Source organism: Falco rusticolus, chromosome 3 (assembly GCF_015220075.1).
Source record: "Falco rusticolus isolate bFalRus1 chromosome 3, bFalRus1.pri, whole genome shotgun sequence".
Lineage (NCBI taxonomy): Eukaryota > Metazoa > Chordata > Aves > Falconiformes > Falconidae > Falco > Falco rusticolus.
Window position 1 is genome coordinate 57,889,701 of NC_051189.1, and position 23,268 is coordinate 57,912,968.

Here is a 23,268-nt window from a genome sequence, read left to right on the forward strand (position 1 = left end):
TATTCACGCGAAGGAGTGGGTGGTTCATCCGGCAGCAACAGGAGGAGGCTAGTCAAGGGCAGCTGTCAAAATCTGCCCCCCCCCCCCCCCGCCCCCTTCTCCTTCCAGTTTAATGATCAAATGTCTGCCTGGAATAAAGGCGAGGGAGCGGGAGGCACGGAGCTCTTCCCCCGCCGCCGCCGTTTGTGTGTGCTTGAGCGAGCGGGTACGGACAGACAACCCCCCCCGCCTGCCCGTCCCTCCCCTCCCGTCTGACAGAGCCACAGCAGCCCGGGAGGGGAGGGGAGAGGAGGAGGAGGAGGCAGGCGCGAGTGCCAGTGCAGCGCTCGGTTACTCTCCCGTACTCGCTGCGGGGAGGTGGGGGAGGGCGGGCGCTGTGCACCTTTTCCTCCCGTGCCTTTCCTCACTTTAACAAGCCGGGGCCAATCGCCGGTAGGAGGGAACAAAGGGAAGGGGGGAGGGAAGCCCACCCGGCAGCAGCCGCACCAGAAAACCCCCGGGGAGGCAGAGCCCTGCGGCTCCCGCTGACAGCAGCACGGCTCCGGACTGGGCGCTTGGCTCCGTGGCGGTGGTTCTTCATCTTCGTCGTCCTCCTCCTCCTCGCCGAGTTTAAAGGGGGAGCCGCGTCCGGCGAAGGGGGAGAAACTTGGGTCGGTGTGCGGGGTTGTCCGGCGGCGGCTCGGTCCTCGCGATCAAGATGAAAAGTAAAAAAGGTAGTTGTGATGGGCACGCTCGGCCGCTGGGAGAAAGCGGGGTGCCCTGCACCTCTCCTCTGCCCGCGGGAACAGCGGGGGGGGGGGGAAGGGGAGTGGGGGGGCTGCTGCCAAGCCAGCCGGAGTCTTGTTTTCTTTCTCGGCCGTTTTCTCCCTGGTGCCCCCCGCCACCCCCCGGCGAGCTCCCGCCGAAGATGGCAGTGGATGCTCCGCTCCCAGACAAAACATGCGGGGCTGTTGTTCGGAGGCGGCCGCCTCTCCGCGCCGCTGGCTCTCGGTCAAAAACACGGCCAGCCGCCCGCCTCGTGCCCCCGCCAAGTTTTGTTTTCGTTCCCTCCGCCGAGCCTCTTCCGCCTGTTACCCGCTAAAACGCCTTTTGTCGCTTTTCCGCACCGAGCCCCGCCGTCCCGCTAAGGTGGGTCGAGGGTGCGGGTCGTTTTCCCAGCTTGGGGCGAGGAAAGCGGGGCCGCTCGCAACTCGGAGCGCAGCGGCCCGCGGGCGGCCGGCAACTCTTTGTTCGCGACGGGAGCGGGCACGGCGGCGCGGGGCTGGGGGCGGCCGCGGCCGGACGGCTTCAGACCCCGTCCGAGCCTCGGCCGTGTTATTTTGCTGAAAGTTGCTGTTTTTTTCTTCCCTTTTATCCCTTGGGGGGGGGGGGGGGGCGGGGGGGGCGAACGAACCAAACGAGTCCAAAAGTTTCGACACAGTTAGGGTTAAAAGGAGGAACAACCCCCCCACGCACCCCCGCCCTAAAAATAAGGCTCATCAAGTTTTCCTTGTGATAATTTATAAACAGACAAACTTTACGGTTAGAGGGTTGTTACTCTTTGCGCTCGCGGTGCTTTAAGTGCCTTTAAATGGGAGCTTGGCCACAAAGGCGCGGAACGTGCTTTCAGATTTAACACATCTGTGCTGGCTGGGAAGAAGTTTTTCGCAAAGCAGAGCCCATTCAGTTGCGATGTAGCAGTCGGTAGAGTGGATGAAGGGTGTTTTGCTTTCAAAGACCATTAAATTACCCGAAGTGGAGGGCTAGAGGGGAGCAGTGCGCATGTTCAGTACTCCACAGAGTTGTGCTGTTTTTTCCCCTACTACGCATTCCAGCGGCTCTATAGTAGAGCAGCCTCGGTCATTGTTAATATCCTTGGAGCAATTAATGCATATGTAGTTCGTGAAATCACTGGGCTGCTGGAAGGGTGATGTACTAATATGGTTTGTAGCCCTCGTCAGAAGTTTTGGACGTGCCGCCCATCTGAGAGGAGCACGCACAAAGGGAATTAAGCCACAAAGACGAAGTTTAAGCAGCGGGCGGGCTGGTGTTTTAACAGCGAGGCGTTGCGAGGTCCGCAGGCGCAGGGCGCGCGGCGCGTTGCAGCCTGCCTGCGGACGGCACGGATTGCTACATTACATGTGCTGCATACCAACCTCGGCCGCTGTGCCTAGCCTGTGACAGCACTGACTTTAAAATGTTGCAGTCCTCTTAGGTAGGTTGAGATTCTTAACCTTATTGCAAGCAGTTGTTTGGTGTTTTTTTTCTTTTCTTTTTTTTTTTTTTTTTATGGTTTCGCTGAATTAATTTAGCCCAGTTATTTTTAGGACATTCCTATGGTCCCTATTTGCACAGCAGTGGTGAGCTGGTTTCCTGTCTGCTGTTGCTTCCATTGTTCAGACTTCTCTCCCCGAGGGCAGCTGCTAGTTGGTGAAATACCAAACTCCCTGCACTTTCAACTGTTGTTCTTGCCACCCCCGAAATAAATGCGTGTGAAAAACGCTGACGTAGTTTCTAGGTATGCATGTGTAGGGCTTTGTGTGTGAGTGTGTGTGCGAGAGCGGGGGAAGGATCTGCTTTGAGGATTGCGAGTCCTGGGCTGAAACAATGGAAACAATGAAAGGTGACAGGCAGGAGGGAGAACTTTTGAGAGGGGCCATGGGCCCGGGGTTTGCGTGGCAGAAATTAAAAGGTGAGGAGACAAAGACGGGAACTTTTAGAAGATGTTAGGGCTAGGGTGCCTTTGTTTTATTAAAGGTTGGGCTTGTAGTTATTTGTGACCTCCTGGCATTTGAGGATCATTCAAGAAGTTTCAAAGAGTGACTCTTGTTACAGATTTCTCGCTTGCACTCCTAGAAAAATCCCGTTTGAAGAAAAAAAAATTGTATAGCACAGCCAAGTCTGGCAGCTTTAGAAGCGATAGAGCGCAAGCTGTGAAATGCAGAGGAAAACAAATAAGCTGGTTCCTCAATTATGAAACTTATTCAGAGGAAAAAGTTTGGTGGTGGTTTTTTTTTTTTTTACTGTGGAAATTCCCTCCTGCATCCTTGTAGTTCATGGTTACTCATGAATAATTTCAAACTAATTTAGTTTTGTTGCTGCCTTTTAAATTCACATTAAATTTCAGTTAGGTTTTTTGTTGTGTGTTGATTTTTTTACTTTTTGTTGTTTTGTTTTTTGGGTGTTTTTTTTTAGCTACCAGACTGGATTAAAGCCCCCAGGACTCTTCTGTGGATAGTTTCATTTACAAATAATAACGTGATAGCGATCACACTGAACGTACTCAGCTTGTTAATTAGCTGATTTAGACTACAATTTCACAAAGACACAGGCATGTGCTCAAGTTTATACATGCGAAGAATTTTATTGAACTTGGTTACAACAGGATCGGGGCCTTAGAAAGGAACAAGTTCTGTTTATCTGTTCTCATTAAAAAAAAAATGCTCACCTTCAGAAATTCAGAGAAGCCTAAGGGCGTGGGATGGGAGGTTTTGCCTGGGGTGATTTTTGTCCATCCCCTCTCTGGAGGGCAGAGATTGTTCCTCGTGGTATACTTGTCCCGTTTTGAATAACAATTGGCTTTTGCCACTTCCTCTGTGAAGCTCTTACTCGACACAATGAGATATTTATTTTTTTTAATCCTGATACTCAGCCTAAATTTTTCACTTGCTTAACTTCGATTTCATTTGTCTCAGCCCGAGTACTTTGTCCTCCCGCTCCAAGTATTTCAGCGAGCCTTCTTAAGTAGCAGTAATTTATTTTGAAATCAACTTTAGTTATCGCTGCACTTCTACTCAAGTTGTTTCAGGCTGTTAACGCTGGGTGTTGAGCTAGACTCGAGATCCTAGGTGTAATCTGCCCTGAGCTGATTACAGGAGGACCTGTAAAGTCTTTGGGCTGTGGTACAGCTCAGCAGTGCATTCAATCATGCATATGACTTCAGCAGGGAAGCCGGGAGGATAAAGTAATTTATAAAGAAGGGATGCTGATCATGTAGTTCTTAGGTCATTAATAGCGTGGACCGCTCATCTAAGTAGCGATGGCAGGAGCAGAGAACTGTTATTTTGTATTGTTGGTCAGACCTCCCTGCAAATGAACTTGTGCTGCTTTAGTTTAGTCCTGTAAAAGCAGTTTTTCTGTTTAGACTGAATGTATTTAGGAGGCGTAAAATAACCTGGTGCTGGCCTGCTTTTAAGACTAAATAAATTAGTAGGTCAGTTGGGCCTACTCGTCGTGTCCACAAGCCTTTATTCTGGGTGTAAATAGCAGTAAGCCAAAGGTCTAGTCATGGAGCCTAGCCAGAAGCCTTTTCAGTTGGGCCCTGTTAAAACAGGAAACCAGCAGCGAATAGCCTGATTACTAACAAGACGGAAAAACAAAGCTGGGTTGTAATCAGCAGGAATGCTTTAATGAAAACAGAGCCTTGACAGCAGCAACGTGGCTCCTGCTCTAGTAAAGAGTATCAGCTGGGGCAGTGCGAGATTTCTAGCGATGACTTCCTGTTGCTGCTGGCTCCGCACCACTGCCACAGGTTCAGAGGGCTGATCAGCTATTTAAATGAGCTCATCTGAATGAGGAGAAGTCGTACTACGCTGGGTTTCCTGCTTAACCAAAACCTGCTTTGTGCTACTAACTTGCTGTGTCAATTAGTATGACACGCTGAGCGAGTGGGTCAAAGGGCAGGCCCGGCTGTTGACTCATTTCTTGCTAGGTAGGTTACGGTTAGTCAAATGGCAACTTTTACTTTAGCAAAATATTTTGTTTGCAAAATAGAGCAACGTTCTTATGCTGTTGACTTTCAGACAGTGTTTTCTCACTTGGCTTTCGTGTGAGAAAGAGCAACGGTTCCAGAAGAAGTTTTGCTGTCAAGTCAGTTATCTCATGTTCAGAGAGGCACCCGTGGAATCTCTTCACTGTTAACATCTTGGAGAGGTTACTGCACATGGGGTGGTGTGTAACAAGAACTCCTCCAGATACGCCACGTAAATATGGTTCACAAACCATTAGACACCAAACTTTCTCATAGGAGTAGTTATTTTGGGTTCTTTTCCCTCTTTTTTTCCAACCCTCACTGTTTGCCTCTCCCTCTTTTCCAAGGTCCTGTCTTGGTCTTGCTGCCTGTTACGTCTAAAAACAAACAAAAACCCCAACCCACTGGAGTGCTGCAACACTTCTGGTTTCTGACAAACAAGAAAAGCACACTTGAAAACATTGTCTGAATAGTGTAGACTAGTTTTAGCTAGTTTTAAAACTCAATTTAAAAGGGATGAGCTGCTTTGCAGAGTCATCGTGTTGTCTGTGCAGGATCTTTGTTCCAAGAAGTGCTCCGCATGGCTCCAGGAGCCCATTGTGCAAGGCATGTTCTCAAGTTAGGTTACAGGCGTGACAGCACTTTCCGTGAAGCTATGACAAATACAAAGCTGTGTAGCACAGAATCATTTTCAAGCAGACTTGACATACTTTCTATGTTAATTAAGAACCTGTTTGCATAATTTGGAGTTTATCTTGTGTTGGCTACTTAAATATTGTCCTATTGTTCCTGTTCCATGCCTGGATAATTTATGTAGCTAATCATCACAGGAAAAATTTGGTGTGTCAGTTTGGTGTTTTGTCAGTTACATAAATCAGCGATTGGGAGAATGAAAACAATACAAAGTAAGTAACTAAAGTAACTATGCCAGACAAATTACAGATTGGTCATACTGCTGGGAATGCTTGCGTATCAAAAATATGCATTGGAATTTAGTTAACTTAAACTAGATTTAAGGATGTTGGAGCTATTCATAAATAGGGGAAGGAAAGAATAACTTAAATGTCAGCTTTGGCTAAAGTTTGGAAGTGTGGGGAAAGGTCCGCCTGCTCTCTGAGTGTCACACATACACACTCCCCCACCCCAAGTATTAAGGGAAACTTGCACACAGACACTTTTTTCTTTCTTTTTTTCTGTGTTCTGGATTTTGTTTGTTTGGGTTTTTTAGATGATGTTTTTTCCATCTGTTTCTTCTGGATAGAACTATCGCTTTATATGTATTTACACTTTCAGGGCACACTTCTTGTATTTTAGAGCAGACTTTGTTTCCTTAAACAGAAGGAATTTCCTTTTTTAATTATAGGTGTTTGTCCACATAAAAATTTTACTTTTTCTCTCCCCCAAAAAAGATTAAGGGCTTGTTTTTCTTCTGTAGTTTCTAGAAAATGCTTCTGAAAGCCACTGCAATTTCACTTGAAATCGGTATTCAATTGTACTAGTTGAAAACGTGTGGTATCTTATTTAGATTTTTATATACTTCCTGAGATTTTAAAAATTTTTGGTGAATTTAATCTGGTGAGTATTTAAAGCATGGTTTTCTTTGTAATTTACAGTACTGTTTGTTTCCTCAGTGACTTACATATCCTAACAGAGGAGAAGAATTGTGTAGTCTTCCTAACTATTGAATACTTGGTTGTTTTATGTGTGTACCATAGCTTCATTTTACTAGTAGTGTGATGTATGTATGAAGGAATAATCAAATTTTGAAATCTGTTCCTTCCTTTGTGTTGAAGGAAAAAGGTACGCAGTTAACTTGTAAATCTAGAGCCTTCGTAGTAAGTGTAGCACAGAACACCATTTCCACAGATCAAAATGAGATGAAAACTATGAAGTTGAAAAAATAATCAGGATGCAAAGTGAGTGGTACATTTAAACAAACAAACCTGCCCAAATGTTAAAAGATTGTTGTTCTTTAGTACAGAAAGGCAATTAAATAAGTCCATCTCCTGATAAACTGGTCAACTCTTAGGTACCTGGTTCTTTCCTTTTCTTGCATGTTTTTTTTCCTTCCTAAGTGAAAATCCACTCGGGGATGGGGGCAAACACAGTTTTTTTCCCTTTCTCCTTTTCTTGTTCTATTTGTTTTATTAATAGATCTGCAATGAACTATTAATTTATAAAATGTACAAGATACCTCTCCCAGGAGGAAAACATCAGCCTGTTAAGAAGTAATTAAATGACCCATTACCTGATTTGGGGTGTCTTTAAGTTCTTGCTTATTGACCTTTTGCCCAGCCACTGGATAGTTATCCTTGAAGAGAAGTGTTGGATGCATACCATAGCAAGCAAATTTGGACAACATTGGCATTAGATAGAAGCAATCTGATAACGTGCAGCAGATAAAGGTTGCCAGGGGAACAAGAAAATGAGGGTTTGCAGAGAAGAATTCCCCTAGGAACAGATCGCTGGTGCTACTTTTTGTTCAGCTGACAGAAAAGCTACAGCCTGACAAGTTAACGCTACAGGACAGATCTCCTGTATAGGAGGCTATACCATGATTCATAGTGAAGACAGTTAATGTAATAAAAAGTGTCTGAACTGTAGAATGCTGGAGCCAAGTAGTTTACGGATTTAGGAGGCTGATTGTTCCTGTCTTATAATTGTAGGTGTAGTTGCAATATCAGGCAGTGAAACGGAGGATGATGACACCATGGATGTCCCACTGGACCTTTCTTCATCTGCTGGCTCAGGCAAACGGAGGAGACGTGGCAACCTGCCTAAGGAATCTGTGCAGATTCTTCGGGACTGGCTATATGAGCACCGATACAATGCTTACCCTTCAGAGCAAGAAAAAGCGCTGTTATCCCGACAAACACACCTTTCCACACTACAGGTATTAAAAACCACTAGTTCTCACTTCAAAAGGAGCTGATTCCTGTTTTCTTCTTAACTTACCTGTGGTTTGGTCACCGGTACAAATGTTTACACTCCATGTGAGATTTTATTGTTACTTTCCTTCTGATGGCGCTTTTAAGGAGAAATACAAATGCATTGTGTGTTGTGATGGTCTTTGTTAATTGGGAATAAAATTACTTATCTGGGAGAACAGGCAGTAATGAATTTGAGCATGCATGCTAATTTTTGTGGAATCAGGCTCCAAAAGACATGAACTGTTCTGTAAAAGGTAATTTATTGGGATAAGAAGGTGTTTTATTTGTTAACAGTGGTTTTATGGTGATAGATAAGAGTTATAGGTTAAACTGCGTTCACTTCTAAAATGGCAACCTGAGGCTCATTCCTGTAGAATAGGCATGTATATAATTATGTGTTTGATGACTTCCATTAAGATCTGTGGAACAACCTATATGGGATAGAGCTACTCAAGTGCGTCAGTATAGTTGGTGTGGTTAGTCTGGATTCTTATCCCAGGATACACCACTGATAGCTGCAGGTCCCTTGGACACGTAATTCTGGTCTTCTGTGATCATCTTTGGTGGAATAGCTGTTGACAGCTGCTGCTTTCCACCTAGTGGGAAGGTGGCTGCATGAGAACTTGGGTAAACCCTGGTTGGTTTTTTGTTTTTTTTTTTTGAGAGGTGCTAAATATAGCACTCCTGTTGACTTCTGGGCTTTATTTTTCCAGGTAATTCATTAGTAATAATTTTGTAATCGGCTATAAAGTAAAATTTGCTTAATGGAACATCATAAAGAAAACCTTCTTTATGTAGTAAACAGAAAAAAGACGTTAAACTGTAAACTATCCTGTATCACCCAGGAAACTGGTTTGATATTTAAACAAGGACAAACTTAAATGAGGTAATTCATGTTATGTCTGTCGACACAGTCAGTTGAACAAGGAAAATCAGTAACTAGTTGTGGGAGGAGTGGCTCTCTTCAGAGAGAAAAGTTTTTCCTGTTGTTAATTAACCTAAGGGTAGGGAACAATAGCCAATAGGTTAATGTGTGTGCACAGAGTTAAAAGCTAAACCCCTCCATTTGGGCTAGCAGTCTTCAGATGTCCCCAGGCTTTCTGTAACAGGAGTGGGGAGCTGGCGGTAGAGCTTGGGATAAAGGAAGGGCCTTCGCCAGGCATGTCAGAACTTGTCAGTAGGTCTTTCTTTTGTTCTGCAGTTAAGGAAACTGCTTGGAGGGATTCATTAATCTAACACAATGACTCTTAACGGCACATAGTTGGAAATGAATGAAGGTAGAAATTAAGATGTCATTATATTCCCAGGTCTGCAACTGGTTTATCAATGCACGCCGCAGGCTTTTACCTGACATGCTGAGGAAGGATGGCAAAGACCCAAATCAGTTCACTATCTCCCGGCGAGGGACCAAGCTTCCCGAGGGTGGCCTGGTGGAGTCTTCCATCAGCACAAAGAACTACATTCCCCTGCTGGAGGAGTCTGCCTTCCTTCCTGCTGCCACACCGCTCAGCAAGACTGTGTCCTCTTCCAAGCTGGCTTCCCCAGGATCAGTTCTGGCTCGGCCATCAGTGATTTGCCACACGACTGTGACTGCATTGAAAGACGCCCCTTTCCACTTTTGCCAGCCAGCTGATGCAGGCCAGACCATGGACCTGCAGCAGCCCCCAGTGAACGGCTTCACAGACAACTCCCTCTCCTACCACGAGGACGCATCTAAACTGGGATCTGGTACAAATGCACAAAGTGGGCTGTTTAACACTCCTCCTCCAACCCCACCAGACCTTAACCAGGATTTTAGTGGATTTCAGCTACTGGTGGATGTTGCACTCAAAAGGGCGGCAGAGATGGAGTTGCAGGCAAAACTTATGGCCTAAATCCCCTTCCTTCTCCTTCCCCGTTTTGTTTTTCCAGGCAGGGATCTTAACAGCTGTGTGGTTGTTGCCACCCACACAATATCAAAAGACTTACTGCATTATTATTATTTTTTTTATTAATCTTATTTGCACAAGGGATTGCTGAAATGAAGCTTCCTGTCACTGAGATGGTCTTCAGTGGAATATGGTCATTCCAAGAATTATAAACTTAAAAGCTACTGTAGAAAGAAAGGATTGTGTGTTGGGGTTTTTTTTAATGTTTTCTTTGTAGGTTTTTCATAATGTGAGATGGTTCCCAAGATCATGTGATTTGTTTTTGTTTCTTTCAGACTGTGCAATATCTAGTAATGATATAGAGTCTTCTTATCATTCCCATGTGGAACAGAATATACCGACATGCTGTTTAAAATAAATTTTCAATTTTTTTAACAATATGAACTTTGGATGATTATGCTTTTTTCCCATAATGTAATAAAATATTTTCTTTAAAAATGCATGTATACAGAGTATTTTGTTGAATACGAGCTTTGCAGAAAACACAACCTTACTCTTGAAATAAATGGAAGTGAGAACTATTTTTTAGCTCGTACTGACTTTACTTTGGTTTAGAGAGCTATGCTAGCAGTTGTTGTTAACTAGATGTTTAAAAGGAATGCTGAAAATTGGGCCAGAAGTACCTGACTGTTCTCCTGTGTTGAAATTTTTTTAAGGGATCAGAGGAAGCTATGTAGGCAACTCTTACTAAATTTCAGGGGGATATCTCAGTCCCCTTTAAGACTTCCAGATTTTGGCTCCTAGAAATACTTTAGGGCTGGGAGATGTGACAGCCCATGGGGAAGTTCTCCTGAAGATGAAATGAGGCCAGAAAAGGGGTTGAGGTGAACGTTCTTTCCAGGTCTTTGTGATACAGCTCCTAGACATTGCTAGCGACATTTGAAGGAGGGACAAGGGCTCCCAGTCTTGCTCTTCCTGGACTAGCAGTGGCAAGGTTTTGACTCGGTAATTCTAGTAAGATGAAATAAAGAGGCTGTATACGGTTGAAATCTGAGTTCTGGGAGCTAGGTCACGGTGAGATACTTAAACAGGTGGCTAAGATTTAGAAGAGATCCCTGTTGCATTGGGGTGTATTTTGGCCAACAGAAGCCAAGTTACCTTTCAGCAAAGAACTTTGCTATCAAAATGACTTATTACTGAAAAATGTTAAGACTTACAGCTCACATTTCAACTTGCTTGAATGTCAGTCACCCACCCCTTATCCTTCCAACAACAGTGAAATGAGAGACCTCTAACGGGGAAAAAAAATCAGTTTGGCTAATCCTTAAAAACAAGCCAGTTGTCTGGGAGGCTGGGGGAGGGCTTTGTGGAGCAGCAGAGCTGATGAATTTAAAGATACGGTTATGAGTAGAAGATTGCAATATTCAGACTGCAATGTGTATGCGTTTTGTTTTGCTGCGGGCTTTGTCTTTTATTCATTTGTTCTCTGAAGTACTCTGGAAATCTACTGAGCTTCTGCCTTTCTTGAAACTTAAAGTTTAAAATCAATGATTCTATATAAAAAAAGCAAATAGTAAACACTGGCTTACTCATGTCTGCATCAACTTCAGTAACAGTCATCCTAATATACTGTATTAATACAGATTTTTTTAATACTTTCCATCAAAATAAAGCTAGAAAAAATAATTTTGAACATAGTCAGACATGGCTGTACACTTTCTCTTAAGGAATAACATGTTGAGTCCAGAAAGAGCCTTGTGTCTTGTCTGTTTGGACATACTGTACTTTATATTTCTAGGTTATTTTTCCTGGGATACCTATGTATGGGGTTTTTTAGTTGTTTGTTTGAGTTTTTTAATGGCTAATTATAAAATAAAATGGAAGTACACTTTGTGTAACTGTGGAGTCAATGTTGAGGGAAGAGTTGGTCAATAGGCGTCTTTTTGTGGCATTAATGGTGGTTGTCAAAGGGTGCCAGACACCCAAAGAAGAGTGTCTAGTAAAGGTTTGGAAGATGCTTTCTTGTCCGCGTGCAGGAAGGAGCTTTATTGCAACACTCCTTACACCCATGCCTCAAGCACTGACAAATGAAAAAAGGAAAGAACAACCTCATGCAAATATGTTTGCATGGTTTGATTTGAACTTTTTTTTTCCTTTTCCCTATTATTTTTCTTCTTTAAAGCAGGTTGTTGGTGTGCTGTGGGGTAGAGAAAAAGTGGAGGACTGATCATTAAAGGGCATTCTTACAGATCTTTACTCTTCATTACTCTGCCCTTTAAAATAAAATTAAAAAAAATGTCAGGAAGTTCAGAAAAAAAAAATTGAACTTTGCTGGCTGAGCTGACCAATTCTGTAATTCCACCAGAGCAGCTGCAGTACTGAAAATGAAAATAGGGTGAGGAGGAAAGCTGTCGCCATTCAGGTTAACAGTTTTTATTGAAAGTAAAAGCCTGTGGTCTCTGCACTGTTTTCATTTACCATTATGCCACACAAAATGGCATTAGTGTAACTGAGCACCAGAGTCTTACCTGTGTGATGAGTACTGCATTTGCATTTTGCTGACTGACTTGCCCTGGGGGCTTCACTTGTGACCAGTTTTGCTTAAGGCCAGTTATTTTTTTTAATCATTACTTGTTAAGGTTACACGTAGAAGTTCAGCTGTAGTCACAAGCCAAACCCCTTTGGCTGAGTAGCACCTGGCACACTGTGTAAAAACTTTTCCCTACCCTGAGGTGTTATTTACCTTGGAGGAAGAAAATTACTCATATTGAGTACCCGCTAAAATAATATCAAAAGGGAGTTCCTGCTTTCCTGTAATCTAGCACTGATAGATTTGGTGCAGGCTATTGAAGTTTGCCTGAGCCTGTTCTTTCAGAGCAGAAACCTGAAGTAACTCTGGATAAAATTACCAAAGGGAGGTAGAGGTGGAGCGAGGATCCCAACCTGAGCAGGAGTCCTAGTAACAAACCAAAGGCATCATGTGCTGGCCACTCATCCCTGGTGGAGCAAAGGAAAAGTCATTTCTGGGAACTTGTTTTAACATGGAATAAGAAAAAGAAAAGCAGTAGAAGCTGGGTCAAAACCCGACCTGAAAACACACGCTTGGGCTGACTCCAGAAGGGAAGGCATTGCCTTGTCTTCCTGGAGACCGCGTGGGCAACCAGGGTGGAAGTGAGCTGAGAGGTATGACAAATCTATGCCAGGGAAAACAGCTCACACGCAGACTTCGTCAACCTTGTTTTCATGGCTTTTGTGTCTTGTAAACAAGTTGCGGCAGCTGCATGTGATAAATCTCTGTGCAGAGCAAAAATAATTACAATAGGGAGGGAATCTTGAGACTGGCGTCGCCGCCTGTGTGTGCGGGGGCGGGGGGCTTGTGGTATCCCACACGTCTCCCAGCTTCTGCCATGAGGTCAATGTGCACGTCTATAAAACCGTTGAAGCTGTAACAGCTGGCTTCATGTGCTATGGGGGAGGGAAGGGGCGCAGGGAGAGCACGAAGCTGGGGTAACTCGCTTTGGGAGGGCAGTGCAGCCAGTCTGCAAGCTCCAGGGTGATGCCGTCTGCGTGGCCAGAGGGGATGCAGGTAATAACCTCGCTGGAAAAGGGGTGGCAGGAGGAAGTATGCAGAAACGGAGGAGAGAGAGCACGTGAGTGATGGTGGGGAATGATCATGGTTTTCCTCTTGGAGAGGAGGGAAGCCCAGCCAGCAGAAGGTGCGGTGCAGCTGGAAGCCCAGGTGCACCATGACACTATTAAGTGTCACCTTGATACCTATGGTATTTAGGCCATTTGCAGTTAACTGTGTACTGCCTGTCAAAGTCTGTTTTAATTTGTCATTTTTCTCACAGCACTTACGTAGTTTTCTTGTTAATGCTTAAAACCTGTTCCTGGAGTAGTTTGTAGTTCTATTAAAGCTCATTTGGGTTTTCTTTTTTTCTTCCTCTTCTTGGCAACCTGCAGTTGTCAACTTCCCTCTGGCTTTTGCGGAATAGGGATTACTGGCATGAATACAGCACATGTTTACTTTTCAGGACATTAGTTTTAAGACTCTTCACCAGTTGCGGGAGTAGTTACATCTCTATCCTGTTTCGCTGGTTCCGCGGGCTCTTCTGTGAGCTGTAGTGTTGAGACTGAAGATTAGATTAGCCACTCACTCTGGCAAAACATCGCTTAAAGCTGTTGCTGTTCCAGACATAATAAATGCATCCTCGTGTGCTGTATGGGGTTCAGTGTCTATTCCTGTCCCTATCGTGACAATGAGTTCCTGGAGTCCTGCATACACAGAAAATCACATGAAGTGATGCTAGCTATACTACAAAGTCAAGACTCAGACTACTTTCTCCATCTAAATTTTTGCATGCATTCCTGCTGACAGCTCAAAGCCATAGCATCTAGCCATTTTGCTCACATGTCCCTTCAAAACTGGCTTTACTTGCCTTAAAACTCCCTTTTCTTTCTGAAGCTTCTTCTGAGGCATTGGGTTTGGGACTGAAACTGGGAAGCGTCACAAGTCTTGCTACACAGGCTTGCAGACTAGGATAGCTTCCAACAACAGGTAAACTTCACAGCTCTTTGTAGCACTGCAATGCTGCCTCACTGTGTAATATGAATCACACTTCCTGAAGCTGATGCAGACATGAGTAAGTCACATCTGCCTCCTAGCTAATCCCTATTCCACCAGATAGCAGTGTTTCTGCCAATTTTTGTGCGTTTCTACTGACAAAAAATGTTGATCTTTCAGCTGCTTACATATGTGTAATAAACCTGCAAAGATGCACACGGGCAGGTAGCAGTGCTTTGGATTAGTCACTTAACGAGGGGACAAGTGGCAGCTTGTGGGTTGAATGAGCGCAGCTGACAACTATCTAACCCTCTTTATTCTTAGACAGCTTCTTTAGGACCACAGACCAGGGCTGTGGCTGCTTTCTCTAATTGCAGCCTAGCCAATGTCTGCCCTGGGTGATGAGCCCTGTCTGCAGGCGTGTAACACTTGGGGCAAAAGAACCCTTGTCTGGGCATATATAAATCCTGCACGTGGTTTTTGTGGTGAGCCTTTCATTGCATCATTCAGCAGGTCAGTCCTAGTGCTGTGGATTTTGCAGTAGACATGTATGTTTGTGTGGCTCCTCTGAGTCTTTGCCTCTCTGCACCGCTGCCACACTTTTGGAGAAATATTGCCCTGGCAACTGTTCCCAGAGCTCCGCCATCAGTGACATTTCACAGGTTGGTAGGGCTCAGCTTCTTTTTGAGAATATTCATTTTTATCATTAGTAAGGAAATAATTCCCCGCTGTGAGAGCTGTAGTTTTACAACTATAGTGTTCAATAAATATATAGCAAATATTTGGTCCTGCCTCTGATGTCCCTATAGCTCTTTGGGAAATGATGTGTCATACACTTCAAGCCTGCTGCTGCTTCCTCTCTGACAAACACTGAAGGCCAGAGCAGCTTACGTTAGGGATAAACCATTTGGTTTCTTTAGCTGATGTGTCCCTATCTAGTTCCAGCATAAACCAAATATTCTTTCCTATCTCGACTTTGCCTCTAGTGGTCTAGCTCTTTTGCAGAAGCAAAATTGTTTTCAGTTGATTGGTGACTAGATTTTAGTGCTTGGCAGCAGCAGCCTTTTGACCTCCCCTTTAGAAGCTCTTGATGGAGAAGACAATGTTGATCATCATTTGCTACTTCCTTATAGATTTTACCATGACTATATATATATATATATATATATATAAAAGGATACCATACATATATGGGTCCTGGTATATATAAAAGAACCCCAAGATATTACTTGACTGATTGTGGGAAGAACATGATGTCTTCCAGCTTGCTTTTATGAATTTGTGTAGCTTGTCTTGGAAATTGTTCTGGATAGCAGATACATAACTGATGGTAAGGATCACAACAGTTTTGTAATTTTCCTGAGTAAGCGTTCAGCTGTTTTGCCAGAGCCTGTAATTTCACTTCCTTTTCTAGCCTGCAATGCTCTGATTGCCTGACCTTGTGCTGAATGTCTTATTTTGTTTTCTTTTGTACTTCTAGTCTCATTCCATGTTTAAACTCTCCCTCTGTCATCTCTTTCCCTGTTTGACTTGAGAGTGCTCACATGATATCATGCATAGTCCACTTAACTAGGTTAGAGATTATTTTGACTTGGTTTGTACTGTTTTGAAAGTCATCTGATCCTTGCTACCCCACTAAATTAACCACAACAGCAGATCTTGCTCTGATGCAAACAAATCAACTTCTGTTCATGAGAGAAAGCACATCTTCCCTGTGTAGATAGCTTGGCTTTTTTCTAACTTCTGCTTTCTGTGTTGTGACAGGCTAAGTTGAAGAGAGAAGCAATGGGTAATAAAATCCATTGGGCATTTTCAAAAACAGAGGGATTGGATTGTTTTAGTTTCAAGTCAGCGGCATTTCTGGTTTCAGCACGCAGCCCTGGCTCTGCTGCCACGGGTCTTCCCTAGGTGGATGTCCCACCAGCTGAGGCGTGAGGCAGACGTTCCTCTGCCAGCCTTGACTAAAAGGTGAGTTCAGGTTATCGTATTAAATGCTACTCAGGCAGTTGCTGCTGTAACTCATTCTTCATGTTGAACTCACCTGGCTTGTGTTCAGCCAAGGTATTTCCAGTGATGTGCTGCCAACTTTTTCCAAGGGCTTCCTCAAAAGTCTTTCTTCCTTAGCTGGTGATACATGGAGAAAAAACCCTGCAAGTATCTCCTTTTAGTGTATAGATTTACATCTGCAAAACATATGCTGTTGGTTGTAAAGCCACCAGCACCTCCACCTCCCTTTGTCTACCAAACCAGGCCTCCCTGACCCCCTGCTCCCTCTGTCCTGCTGCAACCAGCTTCAGCCAACTTCATCTCTTTGCCTGCTGGGACTTGTCACCATATCAGCTGTCCTGGCCCTGGGGGCTACCCCCAGGCTTCTGGAGGCTGCTCAGATGCAGACGGCCTCCTTCATTGCCTGACTGGTAAAATAATAGATGTGCTCTGGGTCTTTGAGAGTCTTACTTCTCACCAACTGTGTTCACGTCCCCCACTTGAGGCGGGGGAGAATGTCCCAGTCACCCTCTGAAGAGAGAGCGGCATCCCCTACCATCTCTTTGGACCCAAAGGAGGTGGTGGTGGGAACCTGGGCATCCAGGTCTGTCTGTGGGAGAGTTCCCACTCAGTCCTGCAACACTTTATTCCTTCACCCGGATATGATTGTGGGAGCAGTTGAAGTGGTGCAGGTCCCAGGCCAGAAGGGTGCTGGTGGTCTCAGGGAGGGCAGCACATGAAGCCTGACTGGGGAGTGTGCTCACAGCCAGCACCACCCTGAGCTTCCTCAAATGTGGCAACTTGAATTTAAATAAGCAGCACACGCGGAGGTTTGGGAGGTGGCATCATTTTTGTTCCTATTTACACAGATAAGCAACAGGTATTTTCCATTGTGAGAAATTTCCTTTCCTTTCAAATGCAGCGATACAGAAGCTCAGGTTTCCTTGAGGACCGCAACAGGGTCGTTGGGGTGAGAAGGGAAGCCTGGACCAGCTGATGCCCACATTAGCCAGGCTCCTGCCTGGCAGAAGCCGCTCATCGGTGGCGTGACCCTGCTGCTCTGTGATGCTTGTCGAGCTCAGGGGGAGTTTGATTTGGGATCCTCTGCTTCTGCGAAGATTTGCCTTTAATCATTACCTTACCCCAGCCCTCTTCTGCATTTGCTGGCCAGCCTGGGCTGCAGTGGGCTGCCCCGGCTGGGGTCCCCAGTGCCTGCGGCTCCTGGCCCGGCGCGGGTTGCTGCCCTGGTGGAGCTGGCGGCTCCCTCCACCTGGGGCTGATTATGCGCCGCTTCCTCCCCAGCTGCCGGGGGCCTGGATGGAGGGTGAGGAAATGGCCTGCGAGGTGCTTGTCAAGGCCGCAGCCCGGCCCGCCGTGCCTTGGCCCTTTCTGCCGCTGAAGGAAGGGCCGGCTGAGCCTCCCCCCGGCCTCCTGCCCTCGGAGCTCCCCGGCTGTAGGCAGCCTGGCAGACACACCGTGCGGGCTCTGAACCCCGGCCCGTCAGCACTGGCTGGGTACAGGATGGGAGCAACGGGCTTTGAGAAAGCCCTAATAAACCTTTCGATTATGAATAAGACAAAATAAATAATCCTTCCCCACGTGGTTTGCCTACATGTTCTTCCCTGGAATACATTGGAGTCTGATCTTTAAGAAATTATCTCTAAAAAGCCCACGCGTAGAAACTTAACTGTCCCGGCGACAGGAGTGTAATCTGCCTTTGATCCTGTGAATTGTTGAACCACAACTCTATCTGTTGCCCAAGGACTGCAGGAAATGTACACAGGCTTATGCAAATTTCTAGGAGAGGGAATGTTTTGCAGGGCTGGGGCAGGGAGCAGAGCAGGGGAAGATGGCTCTTGCTGCAACTCTCAGTTTCTGGATTGCAGCTGAATAGTTTGGCAGTTCTGATGCTCTCCTGTGTCACCCTGCTGCCAGTTCCCACGGCTTCTACCCCTCTCTGCTTGCCGCCCAGTTGTGCAAGCCTAGAGCGATGAGATTTTTCAGACCTCTTCTTGTGTACGCCTGTGGCATTTACAAGCAGAGTCTGCAAACTTGGTCCTTTGGCTGCATTTTTCTCCAAAGACCCACAGTAGCTGTAATGTTCCTGTTTCACCTCTAAATGTAACATTCGTGTTTTGCCTCCCCATGACTCTTGCCAACTGGGGGATATTTGCATGGGGGTGGGTGATTTTGACGGTAAGAGACAAAACAATTCCTTTGGGAACCTTGAGGGGAGCCAAGACTGCACCGGAGTCCAACCAAGGCAGGATGCAGAAACGACACAGTGGGGGCACAGCCCTCAGCTGGGAAGCTGTCAAGCAGGACTTCAATTTTGTGTAAAATGTGAATTTTCCTCTTTCCCAGACTTGTAAAAGAATGCTCAAACCCTTGTAAAGAGACAAGTTGGGTGTAGTGTGGGAGTACAACTATCACCACATTCGAAACAACTGTGCTTTACATCCTAACCCTGGCTCAGGGTAGCAGATTCTGCTAGAAAATAAAAATAAAGATCCCTTGATCCCTTCTCTGTTTTTTGATTTGGGGTTTTTGGTTTTTTTTTGTATGTAAGCCAACTGACGTGACACTGGACTTCAGTACTTCACCTGATTTATTTTAATTTGCATGTTGAAGAAAGCTGTCGGACTGTCAGAAGGGCAGGATGAGCCCTCCGTCACGCAGCCATCCTGGCGGCAATCCCCTGGCAGCCATGCCATGGTGCCGCTCCGTGCCAGGGCAGGCTGTGCTGCGTCCCGAGCACGGCCCGGAATTTTTCATGGTTCACATGTGCCGCACAGGTATGGGCTTGCGCACAGCAGAATGTGGGGCAGCGCCGCCTCAGCTGGGCACGAGTTCATTTTGCTGCGTCTGTTTGTTTTTTTCACCTCGGTGATAATTCTTACCCAATGTGCGATCTCTGCTCTGTGTACATTACTACTCCTCGTGATAATCAAAATCCGGCCCTGAACTTTTTCACTACAAAGGAAACAAGAACTTTGCCCCGCTGGCTGTTCACCAGGCGTCCAGTGATGCTGCAGCCTTTTCTCACGTGCAAAAAACCCCAAAGTCTGTGGAAATCAAGGTTATGTTGATGCCAGAATGCTTGCTGTTTTTTCACTGGTACGGGTGGTGATCAGGCACTTTGACAAGACATGAGATTTCTGGTGTCAGCCTTCTCTTAAATAAAGAGAATGCACCCAACCGGTCAGTGGAAACAAACCTATAAACACCAGGACTGCCAGTGGTGCATTGTATAGGGCTCAAAGTGCAACCTGTGATGGGCAAGCGCTGAAACATTAACCAGACCTTGGGACACTGTCTGTAGTTGCCGCTTGGTGCTCACGCCATCGCTCCCGGGAGTGGGGAACGAGGACTGCGCTATTATTAGTCTGTGCGGAGAAAGGGCGCAGCGGTGTTTGCACAGCATGGACGGAAGCGCTGGCAGCGGCCCCGAGGCGTTGTGTGTGCAGCAGTGGGGGCAGCAATAAAAAGGTATGAGCTTCCCCATGCGGGGAAGAGGGAGAGGCTAAGAGGTTAAATCTCAGTTTCCAGCTCTTGTTGAAATGCTCAGGCAAGCAATGCAGTGCTGGTGGTGTGAGCCCATCCTTCCACGTGCACCCCCATGTTTGCAGGTATAACCTGGCTGCGGGTGAAGCCCCTGACTCTAAGCCTCCCCCTGCCCCCAGATGAGGTAAGGCTTGTGCGAAGAAAAAATATAATTTATGAAATTGCCGGCTGTAATGGCAGGGGAAAATGGGAATACTAGAGTTTATTCTGGGCCCACACCTCAGGTGGTTTGGATCTGGGTGGTGTTTTGGTTTTTTTTTTTAACACTGGTGAGCTGTCCTGGAGATTGGGCGAGGAGATATGAGGAGCCAGAAACTGTTTCTGAGTGCGCGAGTGTTGTAATCACATTACTGCTCCCTGAGCTCAGCTGACACAGGAGACCGGTAAACACCTCCCATTGCCCAGGTAGATGACAGTACATAAATTTTCAGAGCACCCTGAGGAATAACAAGTTTTTTGCAAGTTTGGCTTTGAACTCTGAAGGAGTTATGCTTGCATGATGGACGGCAGTGGTGCCTAGCTGTACTCTGAGGAGGAATGCGGCTCCTGACTCCCTTGCAGAGGTTTTATCCTCATCTGGAGGAAGGGTATAGCCAAGCTGTGCGCCGGTGCTGACGCTCGCAGCTGTAGAAGCTGTCATTTCCTTTCCAAACACCAGCACCCTCAGCAAGGCGCTTGCAGCTGCCTTGCATGCTTGGCATCCGGCCAAAAACCATTTCTATAGCATCTGCTCATGCTATATACATGTGTAATGTTAACTTACCTGATTCGTGCTGTGGGTTTCTCCACAACCACTACCACATACCCATGTCTTATCAATGCGGTGGCTTTGGGAGCAGCCTTTTCCACTAAGGCTTAGAGTGAGTTTACCCGGCAGCGTGTCCCATTTCGGGAGCAGCAAAGCGATGCCTTGCCCTGTTCGTGTTGAATCATTGTTACCTGGCAAGAGTTTAGGAGCCATAAGATCATATTTTATTGTAGTATATTGCAGGTGCAGAAAAAGTATTGGATTTTGGGTTTATATCGAAAGACTAATTCTTGGTCAGGATGATAAAGTCTTTAGGTCTAGGACTTTGCCTTCACAGCTATTTGTAAAGTAATTGCTCTCCTAGTAGTGGCAAAAGAAAGGACATGCTCATTTATGGTGCTTTAAATCATACAATTTGTTTCCAAAGACAAACAACAAAATTGTAGCAGAGAGCTCTGGTGCAGGGCTCCTTCTTGGATTGTAAACACCGCAAGACAGAAACCATCAATATTTGCACTGTGTCCAGCCCAGCCCAGTGCAGCTTCTCTAGCTGGGGCTTTGGAGGTGTGCTAACACGAATATTAAATCACACTGAATACCTTCTGACAATATTTACAATTTAACAGTAACCATGCATGTGTGTGCCTGATACTGTGGATTATAACCATGCAGCACTGGAACCAGAAAACCTGCCATGAGGCCAAGCATTGTGACACGGCCCCCTGCTCTTCCCCCTGCTTACCTTGTGTGCAGCCCAGTGGCTGGGACTCTTTCTGGTGCTGCCAATATTCATCAGAAGCAACTTCTTAGAAGAAGCAATGTGAGAGTAAGCATGTTACTGTGTGAGCTGTCACCAGATGTGCCCAGGACTGTGGACTGAAAAAGCAGGGGGGAAAAAAAGCATTAAAAATACCATTGCCATGTTGTCCTCTGGGCTTACACAAATGTGACACAGAGAAGAATTAGACTTTTGCAGTTTTATGTTTCCTTGACCTTTTGAGAGAGGAAGAAAAAAACGGATCCAACTTCTGCTCCTCGTTATAATGCTGAAAGTCCAGAGCAAATATAATACTCTGGCTCTTGAGATGTAAAAGCAGAGTTTCATGTTGTCTATTGAAAAATCAGAGAGAGCGAGCTGAGGTGTAACGATAATTGAACAAAAGCTGGATGAGTTGAAAGCTAAACCTCTGTCCCAGGTGAGTGTAATTATTGGTGTTTAACGAAATTCCTTCACCCTGTTCTGTTGGGATTTCTGACTTGGCATCAGTGTGAGGTAAAGCAGAAAACATATGTGGCTTCTACCATGCAATGTCCTCTTACCATATGGGTCAGGGATGTGCCACGAGGGAAGGTTCCCAGACAGCGTCACCTCAGCTGACAGACCATGGCAGTGGCAGCTATGGCTAATGCATGTGGCAGGGACAATGCAACAGCACCCACATTGCACTCACTTGACACTTGGGAAGGCCTTGAACCATTAGCATTAAACTCACATGTGCTATTTGTCATGAAAACATTTCCAGTTAAAAATCATTTTAGAGTATCACTATATTGGCTTATGCAACTGTTGACAAACAAAATCTGCTTGGATTACACTTTGATGATAAACTCTGCATGTTTCAGCGGGTTTTCTTTGTTTTGGCTTGGTTTCCTGATTTTTTTTCCTGCCTTCTACTAAGAAATTTTTTTAGCTCAGAGGGGGCAAATACAGAGGGTGGGCTGCTTCCTACCTGAAACCTCAGCATTGCCTAGGAGAAGCTGATCAACACAAATCATTGCAGTGAATGCAGTACTGCACACAAGTAGCTTTTTACCACTTCTGTATACAAGCACAAGGCTATTAAGCAAAGGACGAGAAACACGTGGAGTACACTGCAGTTTGCTAACGTATGGCTGGGTTCCCAGGTCCATGTACATTCTTGCAGACAGGCTGCTGTTGTCACGATGCTATTGCCAGGAAAGATGTAAACAAAAGGAAACCTCTAGTTGTCAGTTGAAGTATTAGGTTAGTAATACAAAAGAGTACTTCAAAGAGTCTTTCAGATTGATACACGCTATTTATGAAAGATGTTATTTATTATATGTACTCGTACAACTTTATTGATGTAAGCACTGGTTTTTACATTTTTTAAAATCACAGCAGTATTTTCTATGTGGTGAGTCAGGGCAGTGAGCAAGGTCATAGGATCCTCTTGCACAAGATCATGACTTAAAATTCAGGTGTTTTAGGCATAGCTCTCCTGAGTTCACTCGGAGATTGACAAACGGATATGTTTCCGTTGAAGATGCTGAAGTTTTGTGTTTGTGCTTCCACTAAATTTCACAGCTGTCAACTTGCCTGGGGTGCAGTCTCTCTCCCAACACTGCAAATCCAGCTGTTAACTCCACTAAAAACCCAGCACTGGTGTTTATGCTGGATTAAAACAGTTGCTAGCGAGATGAAAACAAGATTTACTCTTACAAACTCTTCTTTCTCACCATGACAGCTTACTTCACGGAAGTAACAGCCATGAACTGACCTGGATTACTTTTAGGTTGCGTTGCTTGTGTTATATCCATGCCATGTTCCCCTAGACTTGGCAATGTTTCAGCAGCATGTGACAAAGCCCTGCCCCGTGCAAGTCCTGGTGTTGCCCAGGGACTTGCATCTCCCCTGCCCTCAGCTGGGGGCCCAGGGGCTCCTTGAGAGCATGCTGCCCTGGCACATGTGACGCTTGCAAATAGCACAGTGGAAACCGTGGTTATGGTGGCACTGATGCACTGGAGAGGGATGTCAGATTATTTAGAAAGTATCTAATGAAAGATCGCTCCAAGATGGGAAGGAATTTCCCCCTTCAGCTGTCACTACAGTGTGACAGTAAATGCTTTGGTCACAGATG

The 23,268-nt window shown here is 45.5% G+C and overlaps 1 protein-coding gene across 2 annotated transcripts; it reads left to right on the forward strand.

Moving 5' to 3' along the window:
* Nucleotides 1-310: 310 nt before the first annotated feature.
* On the forward strand, nucleotides 311-11,415 carry TGIF1 (TGFB induced factor homeobox 1). 2 transcript variants are annotated; one of them, XM_037380991.1, is made up of 3 exons: nucleotides 311-713; nucleotides 7,396-7,622; nucleotides 8,967-11,415. In XM_037380991.1, exons 1-3 carry the CDS (start codon nucleotides 698-700, stop codon nucleotides 9,531-9,533), a joined length of 810 nt encoding a protein of 269 aa, XP_037236888.1. In that variant the 5' UTR covers nucleotides 311-697; the 3' UTR covers nucleotides 9,534-11,415. The 2 variants fall into 2 exon arrangements, with proteins under 2 accessions (XP_037236888.1, XP_037236889.1); XM_037380992.1 differs by lacking the exon at nucleotides 311-713 and adding an exon at nucleotides 1,380-2,671.
* Nucleotides 11,416-23,268: the final 11,853 nt, after the last annotated feature.